This window comes from Aspergillus puulaauensis, chromosome 7 (genome assembly GCF_016861865.1).
Source record: "Aspergillus puulaauensis MK2 DNA, chromosome 7, nearly complete sequence".
Lineage (NCBI taxonomy): Eukaryota > Fungi > Ascomycota > Eurotiomycetes > Eurotiales > Aspergillaceae > Aspergillus > Aspergillus puulaauensis.
This window is the reverse complement of record NC_054863.1, coordinates 262,560-273,830: the sequence shown is the minus strand read 5'-3', so window position 1 is coordinate 273,830 and position 11,271 is coordinate 262,560. Positions and strand designations below refer to the sequence as shown.

The window sequence follows — 11,271 nt, the reverse complement described above, 5'->3', positions numbered from 1 at the left end:
TGACTGCCTAACCATGGTTCAAACCAGGATATCTAATTCTAATAACTTCGCGGCAGCCCCAGCACCTTCTCACTGACATAGTTGAGGATCATCTCGCGACTGACTGGCGCAATGCGAGGCACCAGACACTCTCGCAGCCACCGCTCGACATCGTACTCCATGGCGTATCCCATTCCCCCGTGTGTCAAAACTGCTCGTTCACAGGCAGTAAATGCCGCTTCAGCTGCCAGATACTTTGCGCTGTTGGCCGCGACACCGACCGAGTGCACCGGAATGGACTCATCCGTCCTGGATGCATCATACAGTCTGGCCGCATGGTACGTCGCCAGCTTGGCCGCCTCCAGCTTCATATAAACATCCGCCAGCGGGTGCGCAATGGCCTGGTTCTGTCCGATCTTGCGACCAAACACCTGGCGCTGGTTCGCGTACTCTGCTGCCCGTTCTAGTGCTACATACCCCAGCCCTAATGCCTCTCCGGCAAGTAGGCATCGCTCCGCATTCATCCCGTGCAGAATCATCCGGAAGCCCTCATTCTCGCCCCCGATCAGCGTCGACGCAGGGACCTCGTACTTGTCGAAGAACACCTCGTTCGCGTCAACGGCCCGCCCGCCCATCTTCTTGATCTTCTTCAGCTCCAGCCCGGGATTCGTCTTGTCGATGTCGATGCAGAACATGGACAGCCCCTGCGTCGGCTTAGCCACCTCTTCTAATGGCGTTGTGCGCGCCAGCAGGATCATCTTGGATGCGACCTGCGCGCACGTAATCCAGATCTTCTGCCCGGTGACCGAGTAGTGCGTTCCAGCGTTGTTGAGTGTCGCGCGAGTCTGCAGTTTGAGTGTTTCCAGCCCGGTGTTGGGCTCAGTGACGCCGAAGCAGGTGCGCCATTTGCCGTTGATGATGTTCGGCACGACCTCGTGGACCTGCTCTTTGCTGCCGAATTTGGCCAACGGTTGTGTTGCGTAGACGTTGGCGTGGATGGACTGCGCCCCGGCCATTCCGGCGCCGGACTGTGTGATTGTCTGCATCATCATCGTTGCTTCGGAGATTCCTGCATTTGTTAGCTGTTGTACAAGAATACCGAAAGAGTAGAGCGCACCAAGGCCAGCCCCCCCGTTCTCCTCAGGGAGGGCAATCCCCAGCCATCCGTCCTTGGCCAGCGCCGCGTGGAATTCCTTTGGATCGCGCTCCTGCTGGTCGCACTCCTGCCAGTAGGTATTCGGAAAGTTGGCGCAGATGCTGCCGATGGCGTCGCGCACAGTCAGCTGGTTCTCGCTGAAGCCCGCCAGGTCCATGATGGGCCGACGGGCGGTGGTGGAGAAGAGCCTGCGAGAGTGACTGAGGACTCGAGAGCGAAACATGTTGCTTGCTGTATTTGATTTTGGTTCGAAGAGGGTAGAGAAAGGAGTGTTAAATAAGTCCCCGCATAAACGCATCATATAACCGACATACAACCGAGTAGCCGAACGCCACCACGCACCTCTTGAAAAGCCATCTCGCCCATCAGTCGGCTGGCTGGCTTCCCTGCGATCGTTAACTTGGATATTGGATACTGGAAATGCCGCTCCGACGCGCAAAGCAGGCTTGTGTCCACTGCCACCGCCGCCGCATCCGCTGCGATGTGCTGCAGCAGCACCCGTGCTCCAACTGCGTCGCCCAGGAAGTCGCCTGTGAGCTCGGTGTCTCGCGCCGGGGGAAGTATGCCTTACCATACCTTCTAGGTAGAAGCCAGCTAAAACATGCAGATACCCGCGGAGGAAAGCCAAGTCGCAGCAGATAGCTCCAGCTCCAGCACCAGGCCCAGGATCAGCGTCCGGCCCATCCCCCCAAGAGCCTGACATGTCCCCAGACACAAACCCAAACCCTATACAACCCCACCATGACAGACACAAAATCACCGACCCAACCGTCTTCCTCGGCGAGTCCAGCCCCCTCACAACAGTCATGGACCCGCGCCACCCACGACTGCACTACCCCCTGCCCCCCCGCCTGCTCCCAGCAAGCACCCGCGACGAAGCCGTCCGCCTGCACCAGGTCCAACAAGCCGCCCACCTTGAATCAAACGGCGCCCTCTCCTTCCCCCCAGAGGCCACCGTCAACGCCTTGTTAAAGGCCTACTTCACCTGGTTCCACCCGTGCTTCCCCATCGTAGACCGCGTCGCGATATGCCGCGCAAAAGCACAGACCGGCCTAAATGGTATCCCGCCCCTCCTCCTGCAAGCGATGCTCTTCATCGGCGTCTCGCTGTGCGACGACGAGACATTTGCCCGAACGGAGTTTCCGGTGCGGTACCGCGCGAAATTCCTCTTCTATTCTCGCGCAAGGGCGATCTATGATGCGGACGCCGAAGCCAATCCCATTGTGAAACTCCAGGCGCTGTTCATGTTGAGTTCGTGGCGGGGTGGGCCTGGTGAGGAGCGCGATGTGAGGTTTTGGTTGAGTATTGCGGTTTCTCTTGCGCAGAAGCGCGGGATGCATATGATGTATGTCTACCTTTTGTTTGTTGCTTTCTGTGGTTGTTCCTTGTATGGTTTGTATGGTTGGTTGATGCTGACTGACGCAGGTCGAAATTCGCACACCCGCCCAAGGAAAGACGGTTGTGTAAGAGGATTTGGTGGGCTTTATACGTATGTTGCATTTGCCTTGTGCCATGTCCTCTGTTAATATGTATAGACGCGCGACCAGCAAAGCGCCGCAGCACTGGGTCTCCCGCCTCGAATCCGCGATGAGGATGGCGATGTGGCCATGCTGGAGCCTGATGATGTACTTGAGGATGAAAGCGTCGATGACGATGTATTTGGGCACCAGAGGCCGCAGGATCTAGTGTACCCGGTTGAGATGGCCAAGTTGGCGAGATTGCGTGCGTTCCTTACTACTTCCTACTCTGTCAAGGAATGTTGTTAATGTGTGGCAGTGCGGACGGTTGTCTCAACGCAGTACCTCCACCACCAGAAACCAGATCTCGCGACTAGGAACACCCTGAATGAACAGCTTTGTCTGTGGGAGTCCGAGCTCCCTGTTGAGTTGCGCTGGGGCAGTGTCTTTATTGACCCGGTGTCGTTGTTCCTGAAGGGGTTGCTTCATATGACATACCAGTGCGTTCAAATCAACTAACTACTAGCATCGCTGTGGATACTGATGATACTGTAGAAACCTCTATATCCTCCTCTACCGCCGCGTCTTCCTAAATCCCACCCCTCACGACGACGGCCAGATCGCCCTCGATGCTGCGACGAAGAGCACCCGCATCATGGAGGACTTGCTCTCCGCGCATCTAATCCAGCATGCGCCGACTCATCTGTACCCCCCCTACCCATTCTCCTCACTATCAAGATTATTTCAAAATAAGTGCTAACGTATTATAGAATAACCCACTCCTTCACAACCCTCTGCATCCACACAATCCACCACCGCCGCTCGTCCGGAACAACACGCACCCTAGCCGAACACCGCGCGCGACTCTGTCTGCTCAGTCTCGAGGAACTGCAGAAATCGTGGGATCTGGAGAACTGGGTCCTCCATCTGTTCTTCAAAGGGCTGGATGATCGGACCGCTGAGGTGTTGGGATTAACTCAGGGAGAGCACGGAGGTACGGGTGTTGGAGATGGAGTGGGAGTTGGGGGTGGGGCTGCAGTTGGGAGTGTAAGTCAGCATGGTTTAGTGCAGGGTCATGATACTACTCTTCCAGGGACTGGTGATAATGATGGCCCCACGACTGGTTCTTCTGCTGGTGCGGAGACGTTGATGCCGCCGGTTCCGCAGCCGGATGACTGGTATGGATGGGTGCCGTGGGAGGACGAGGCGGATGCGCTGAATTTGCAGAATTTGGAGTTCTTGTATCGGTTTTTGTAGCGACGTTTTCAATTGTTAGTTATAGTTATGGTGATGAGACATGATATGATTGGCTGGTTTATTGTTCTTGGGATATATATATTGAAGTACTGTTCGACCATAAAAACCACTAGCGGCATTAGGCCGTCTTTCTAATTGCATTATATGCGAACAATATATTTGTGCTAGCCTTTAGCAAGTATTTTGGAAATTCTTATTTCTGAGCGTAATTTGTGTGACTTATTCTCCTTGCAGTTGATTTATATTATTCTACGCTATCGTGGTCACCGGAGCGAAAACTGCACATGGAGTGGTGGCAGCGTAGTGGTAAATGTATCCAAAGTCTTCGTCTCGAACAGTTCCCCCGTCTCACCTAGGCCAAAGCTGATATTATATCGCTGGGCTAGTTTTGACACTGAAATGCGGAGGCTCATCAGAGCAAGATGCTTTCCAGGGCAGATATAGGGCCCTGGATAGTTGAAAATTAGTTCAAGGTAGCCGTATCAACAATATTTGGGCGTACCGTATAAGAAGGGAAAATAAGGAGCGCCCTCATGGATCATTTCTTTCCTCTCACTCCATCTCTCAGGTACGAATTTCTTCGCATCAGTATAGTACCGTTCATCCGCCTGGATCAACTGCGTCGGCACAAAGACATTCACATCCCCCGGGATATAAACCTCATCAACCTGGATCCCCTCAGGCGGCGTAACCCGATACCCACCAGTCAAAACAGCAGGTCGTAGCCGCAGCGTCTCGTTGATGATATCCTCAAGGTAGCTGATGTTTTTGATTTTGTGGTACGCCCACTCCGCTGATCCGCCTGGCATTGCTTCGTCTAGCAGGCGCTGCAGCTTTGTTAGGACGGAGGGATTTCTGCACAGGTAGTATAGTATCGATGCCAGCGTTGTCGCTGTCGTCTCGCTTCCGGCGACAAGCACTGCCCGGGAGTCTTCGTGGAGTGCATTTGCAGTTGGTGCAGCTGATACGTCTTTCTCGACGTACGCTTTGAGGAGCCACGAGACTATATCTCGTGGGTATTCATTGATGTCCCAGTTCTAGAAGGTATACACATTAGTACTAAATCGTGCCGATATTTGCTAAGCAGTGACAAACTTGGTGTTTCTGCACAACCTCATCCTCGCACCACTTGAAGAATTCCGCCATGGCTGAAGTCGCGCCGGGGAGATGGCTGATTATATTCAACAGCCACGGGACATGGCCCATCGTGCCCAAGATCGCCATGTGGTCATGCACAGCTTTGATCCCCGGATGCTCTACCCCGGTCAATAGATTGTTAAACTCTTTGCCGAACCCGACGTTGCCCATGATGTCGAAGCTGAGGAACATGGACCAGCTGGTTGCGTTGATTGCCTTGCCCTGATTCTTGGCGATATGTGAGATTAGGAGATCTACTTTATCTGTGATGTTTGGTTCGTACCCCGATAGAGCTGTATGTGCGTCAGCGTACTTAAATTAGGGGAGGGATGGTTATGTAGAGCAGCTCACCTTTAATGCTGAACCCGCGATCCCACGCCTTTCGCCGTCTGCGATGGTCATCAGAGTCGCGGGTATGGTGGACAGAGCAGTATTTCGACTCCGTTTGCGCCTGGGCATAGAACGTCGACTTTCCACATTTCGACTGCGGTGATAAAAGCAGAGGGACGGCGGATTTGCGAACGATGCATATTTCTCGCGGTCCTTACGACCGCCGTCAGCACGAGCCATACGGGAAACATGCAGTGAACGTACCAGTTCTAATAAAGTCCCCATATTCCTGATGCATCCTCGCAATTTCAACATTATACTGCACGTTCCTACCCGCGAGATACGCATCGTAGAACCGGGAGAACTTCGACAGCCATGGTCCAGGGAAGGCGCGTAACCGATGGAAAAACAGCCGGTAGATTGCGATGCTCGATGCGAGGCCCGTATTAAATGCTGATGCGATGGATCCTATCCGGAAAAGGGTTTGGATTGGGGAGAATTCTGTAAGTGATAGATAGGCAATTGCTACCGCGATCACTGCTGCTGCGTAGAAACTGAGAAGAGAGTACAGGTGCTCCTCCACGGGCAAACTTCGGAAAATGGAGACGTGAGACAGAACTCCCAGTGTAGTAGCTGAGAGTACGAGGCTGGGGATATCTTTACCCAGAGCCTGCTGGAGGCCTTCCACCGAGAAGAGCGACGCCATGGCGAGTTGTCTGGTGTCACGAAAGGGGCGCTGGAAAAAGAAAAAGAGGTCCCCTCGTGATTGTTACGAGCTTATGGGCCAACAGAGCCATTCGTTTGATAATCACTGGCGGCGCAGTGGGCATGCATTAGGCTGCTCCATCGAATAACTGTCAATGGTCGGCCTATCCGCATGCCCCCAGACGGCCCGGGGGCCGTCCGGGAGAAGAGCCACAGCTCTCACGATGGCCCAATAAACATGGAGCACGCAATCGACGAACAAGCCTCAATTGAGATCGTCTGTCCCACAAAGAAAGCGATCATCGACAATTTGACATGGAAGACGTTTGGAGCCGGCCATGACTCGCTCGCTAGATTTGTCAAATGGCCGAAGGATTCGTCGCTGACGAGTTGTTCATAAATCGGATGCCGCATCCTTTGCAGAGATTTGGACGTGGTTTGATCCCCAGGTCTGGTGGGATTTCAATATCGCGGTACAGAGTTCGCCGGAGTAGATGCATAACTATGGCTGTTGAGAATCTCCAACCCATTGCCTACGCTGTCATCAGCATTGCCTTTGCATTGGGCACTACATCTATTTTCCTCAGACTGTATTGTCGATGGCGTCTGAGGACCTTTGGACGAGACGACGCCGCTGGCATATTTTTATTTGTGCGTTTGCAGTGGTCGTTTGCAAGCAACAGCTAACCAGTCGAAAGGCCGTCAACAATGTACAGCAGGCGATTCTATACGTATTCCTGCAGCATGGGTGTGGATTGTAAGTAATAACTGCCCTCAACCTACTCTGCTGTTCTGACCTTGTCATAGACCCGCGGATAAAGCACCAGATGGGATTCTCCAACAAATTAACACGGTAACTTCCTTCTATAGAGACACACTGACGAAGGCTGACAGATGCAGTTTCTCTTCGTAGAAGAAGTTTTTTACATGTTTGTACACTTCGTGCTGAAGCAGACCTTTCTCCTATTCTACCTTCGACTCTCGCCAAAACGGAACTTCCAGTGGACCGTCTACGCGACAATGGTCGTGTGCCTTTTGTTTCTTCTCATCGAATGGCTCTTGGCCTTTTTGCAGGCCCAGCCCTTGGACGCGTACTTCCACCCTGAGGAGTATCCAAACGCAAGGCGGTTGAATGATTACGTCGTCCAAATGGTTCCAACGGGACTGGTATGTCTTACAATGCCCCTAACCTGCGATATAATGTTTCTAATATGATGTCCTGGACAGAACGCACTGTCTGATATCGTGATCCTCATCCTCCCCATTCCCACCGTTGTCAACCTCCAAATGAGCCGCCGCCGCAAGCTCGCCGTCCTCGGAATCATCTGCTTCGGTTCACTATCCGTCGTCACAGCGCTCTGCCGCTTCATCGTGCAGAAGCAGCTGATTTCAGAACCGGATACCCCCTACATCATGGGTCGGATGGTTATCGTCGCTGGGATTGAGATTCAGATTGCTGTTGTAGCGGTTAACCTGCCCGCTCTGAGGTCGCTATTTACAACGCTCGTCGGGAGCTCCCATGATGCTTCCGGGTATGGTTATGATAGGTACAATAAAAGGCAGGGGGCTCATAGGCTCGGAAGTCTGCCTTCGCATTCGCGGGGTCAGGGCACGTCTAGAGGTCGGAGGCTTGTTTCGCGGTCTGGGGAACGGGATGGGCTGGGGGGTACGCTGACTGGCTCTGAGGAAGAGCTGGTGCGACGGCAGGGTAATAATATTGATAAGATCCAGGTTGTTACGGATGTTGATGTGGTCTCCCAACATGGTGGGGAGAATAATACCGGGTTGGATATCGGCTTTCCTCCTGCGAAGGTGGTAGAGCATGTTCAGACGAAACGATGATAGGCATTTAGAATGAAAAGTCTGATAAGGATCCATCCCGGCTTGATATACGTATTTGTGAGGCAGATTCATATAGTGCCAGTCGTGTTAAGACACCCACCAGCCGCATATCTATTACCAGGAACCGGAGTAACGATATGTTGGGATCTAAGCTTGTCATGCGGTAATGCTCATATTAGATCAACTTTCAGCTGCCACGGATGGGGTTGCAGGAGGAGCTGCTTTGGCTTTGATGGCCCGTTTGCTTCTACCTTTTGTAAAATAGACTACTCACAGTGAACACCAGACGCCCTATCACGCTGGCGTTCTTTGAACTATGTATATAGTACAGACACTGACTTTCCTGAAAATCACCCTGCCCAAGCACAATGGACCTGGGCTCATTGATTACTAGTCAAATTGTGCAATATCACTCCCAACCCAGGTGAACCCTTTCAGCTAGCTCCTAAAATCTGTTGACTGGCTCATGTCATTTTGACTAGATAATCAGAATTTAACCACCTGATCTCGACAGAATTTTCCTTCCCCTCCCTCTCATCATCGTGCTGCCAGACGGTTGATTCTCCTCTCCCATCCTACCTCATCTGCCCATATCGTAAAGCTTCGGTGGAGTAGCCATGGAGAACGAGGATGTTGATGCCGGCCATGGAAGCATGGACGCCAATCAGAATTCTGAAGTTGGAGTTGTCTATGATCCCGATCTTGAGAGGGTTAGGCCTTGGTCCCCCGGAGTGAATCAACCTCCAGGACAAACCGATGGCGAGCTGGCTGAGGACGGAATTGCCAATCCAAGCATGAACACTCACCAAGTCCCTACCTCCGCATATCTCTCCGTCGACCATCCTGGGGATGTTATGGCGGCGGAAGGCACTGTCCCCGTCTCCGCCCTCCTTCCACCAGCTGAATACTCTGACCTTTTCGAGGATGTGGATTACCCTGACGTGTTTGAGGACTTTGACTTCAACGCCCTTTTAAATCCTGTTTCCCCCGATCCCGAGGCCCAGGGACCAGCCAACATCGTCGACGACACGGAGATGCCACCCGTTCAGCAGGGGAACGAAGACCACTGGGCCGGTGGTTGGGAAACTATCGCAATTGGCGACCTCCCAGGCCTCGGTGCGCCAAGTGCGTACAATGCGTCGTACTCGGCGCCGGTCCGTAACATCAACCCCCAGTTGCTTCTGCTGGACAACTCAACGTACGGACATTTTCAAGGCACCCAGGATAATCTGCCAGTATGTATCGAAGGCCCGTTCATCATGAAACAGTGCGAAGTCTGTCAGTCTATGCTGGAGTGGGGTTTTAATGTGGAAGGGTGTCCTTGTCGATGGAGTATCCCATGATCATTGGACCCAAGCCGCAATGAGGTTTTGCTTCTTGGGGGGCGTTTGCCCGAGTTGCGAATTCCTGCCCATAGAATATGCGCTGGTGATGGGGTATCTTTAAGAGCCCTGCAGAATAACTTGTCCATTTCCTTGTGACTAACATATTCTGTGTGATTCATGAACTATGGGTTGGAGGTGGGTTCTCTGTTGTCTTACACGCGCGGGTTATGGATTAGGGCTCGACCGCATCTACGGATTTTCAGTCTCCCATAGCAAAATACTATTAAGGTTAAGTTCACACAAATGCAGCCTTGATTTCCGTAAGTCTTAACCGGTGTGTCTATATTAAACTAGTATCGCGGAAGACTGGCCATGTTATAGTGCTGTCACAGCATCGTATTGCGTCCGTGATATTGTCTTAAACGTGGGCCTAATTCATCTTTGAGCATCCCAGTAATTAATGGCTATACTGGAGGTGCTCGGGTGGTAGTCCGAACATGTCCACTGAGGCCAAACCCTGCTCCTTGATTTGGTTGCAATCCCAGGACTGACCTTCTGAAATACAGGTCGGCTTGAGGTAGCTTTAGCCAGCAGTAACATTTGGTATTTGTGAATCTGAATGTGGCATTGTGAATAAAGAGCTTGACGGACTAATAGACCTTCACTTCTGGAGGGCATTTATCTTAGAGGGCTGTTCTTGCCAAACTCATCGCTTCTCCTTCACCGTCACCTTCACCAGCGGTTTACTTTCCTCCCCACATCCCATCCAATCGTTCAGGCTTCTTAATTCCCAGAATACAAGTGGCGAGGATAGGAACCTCGGACATGACGAAGGGAACAGTGAACGGTGATGGTTGTCATTCCGCCGCGCAGGCGTTGGAGCCCGATAAGGAAGGTGGGTTTGACGAAGACTTGCTTGCTCATCAATCGTTTCCACTCGAGGCTTGTCGTTTGAGGAACTTCTCACTAAAGGCTTTAATGGCATAGGAACGAGAATCACTGCATCATGGCGGCCGTCGCGGCCTCGGCCGCAGTCTGAGGAAGACGCAGGCCGCAACAAAAGAATCAAACGGAGCAACGTCGACGTCGTCCCGGAATCGTTTCTATTGAATTCATTGTCCCTACCTGTCGCCGGACCTGATTCAAGCCAAGATTCGACTACCGCTGCCCCGTCAACTGCGGCGCAGGCTGGTGAGATAGCCACGAAGCATTCCCCTGCTAGCTCGAGTACCGCACCGAACGAAGATACTGGAAATGCTTCTGTGATAGCATTGCAGTCCTGGCCGTTTAAGCCCTTGGGATACGTTTCGTACCGGCCTATATCCATGCCCATTAGAGTCGGGGTATGTAAATTGCAGTAGTAGCCCGGAGTGCCATAGCTGACAGCTTCCCAGATAAAGAACCCTGCTCAATGCTCACCACTGCTTAGCCTTCCTGAGAAGATACAGTTGTTGATACTCCAGAAGCTCGACCCCGTGGACCAGGTAACTTTGATGCTCACCTGCAATGAGCTCGCTGGCCTAGCATCCAAAGTGCAAATAGGCCCCCTTCCCATCGGGCCACTCCGAGTTCGGCTGTTCGGGATACCGCAGTCCCATGTTGCCAGGATGCGAGGTGTTGGACGTGGGTTTAGTCACAGCCAATACGGCCTGAAGCCCTGCGATACCTGTGTGTGGCTTCGACCCTGTCATTCGGACGCGTACAAGGCCGCACTGCCTAACGGAGTCGCTCGCAACGATTGGATTGCTGCCGTTGCTAGATTCTCCCTATCGACGAAGAGAATGTGCCCATTTTGTCAGGTGTTCAATATGGAATCTGCATTGAAGAAAAACTATGGTTATGAGGACAATGCCACACCTATTTATGTCATCAGGCCCTTGCTGCACTGGCTCCTATTTTACAACGCACTCGATGGTTCGTGGGTACGGCCTCACGAGGCGATTGGGAGGGCGTGGGTCGATGTCTGACTACAAGGCTGTACGAAATATGTTTTGCTGTAGTGCATCCTAGATATTGTAGAGGGATTCAGGCGGTTGTTTTCTGATCGCCATCGTTGGTCCGTTTGGTCCGTGTTGACAAACCC

General features: G+C 52.5%; 6 protein-coding genes across 6 annotated transcripts; 4 read left to right on the top strand and 2 right to left on the bottom strand.

Annotated features, from left to right (window-relative positions):
• Positions 1 to 38: 38 nt before the first annotated feature.
• On the bottom strand, positions 39 to 1,436 carry APUU_70121S (acyl-CoA dehydrogenase family protein; the record flags this gene model as incomplete). The annotated part of the gene is made up of 2 exons (XM_041694959.1): positions 39 to 1,048; positions 1,097 to 1,436. The coding sequence occupies 2 exons, from the start codon at positions 1,434 to 1,436 to the stop codon at positions 39 to 41; spliced, it is 1,350 nt and encodes a 449-aa protein (XP_041560737.1).
• Positions 1,437 to 1,555: 119 nt separating this feature from the next.
• Positions 1,556 to 3,849, top strand: APUU_70120A (Zn(II)2Cys6 transcription factor; the record flags this gene model as incomplete). Its single annotated transcript, XM_041694958.1, has 7 exons — positions 1,556 to 1,695; positions 1,743 to 2,480; positions 2,561 to 2,624; positions 2,671 to 2,857; positions 2,912 to 3,092; positions 3,148 to 3,297; positions 3,363 to 3,849. The coding sequence occupies 7 exons, from the start codon at positions 1,556 to 1,558 to the stop codon at positions 3,847 to 3,849; spliced, it is 1,947 nt and encodes a 648-aa protein (XP_041560736.1).
• A 263-nt stretch (positions 3,850 to 4,112) lies between these two features.
• APUU_70119S (cytochrome P450) lies at positions 4,113 to 6,022 on the bottom strand (the record flags this gene model as incomplete). Its single annotated transcript, XM_041694956.1, has 5 exons — positions 4,113 to 4,297; positions 4,352 to 4,886; positions 4,945 to 5,279; positions 5,338 to 5,529; positions 5,581 to 6,022. 5 exons carry the CDS (start codon positions 6,020 to 6,022, stop codon positions 4,113 to 4,115), a joined length of 1,689 nt encoding a protein of 562 aa, XP_041560735.1.
• Positions 6,023 to 6,620: 598 nt separating this feature from the next.
• On the top strand, positions 6,621 to 7,863 carry APUU_70118A (uncharacterized protein; the record flags this gene model as incomplete). The annotated part of the gene is made up of 4 exons (XM_041694955.1): positions 6,621 to 6,778; positions 6,829 to 6,874; positions 6,922 to 7,188; positions 7,249 to 7,863. 4 exons carry the CDS (start codon positions 6,621 to 6,623, stop codon positions 7,861 to 7,863), a joined length of 1,086 nt encoding a protein of 361 aa, XP_041560734.1.
• Positions 7,864 to 8,480: 617 nt separating this feature from the next.
• APUU_70117A (uncharacterized protein) lies at positions 8,481 to 9,206 on the top strand (the record flags this gene model as incomplete). Its single annotated transcript, XM_041694954.1, has 1 exon — positions 8,481 to 9,206. One exon carries the CDS (start codon positions 8,481 to 8,483, stop codon positions 9,204 to 9,206), a length of 726 nt encoding a protein of 241 aa, XP_041560733.1.
• An 807-nt stretch (positions 9,207 to 10,013) lies between these two features.
• On the top strand, positions 10,014 to 11,155 carry APUU_70116A (F-box protein; the record flags this gene model as incomplete). The annotated part of the gene is made up of 3 exons (XM_041694953.1): positions 10,014 to 10,083; positions 10,176 to 10,531; positions 10,583 to 11,155. The coding sequence occupies 3 exons, from the start codon at positions 10,014 to 10,016 to the stop codon at positions 11,153 to 11,155; spliced, it is 999 nt and encodes a 332-aa protein (XP_041560732.1).
• Between the last annotated feature and the right edge of the window lie 116 nt (positions 11,156 to 11,271).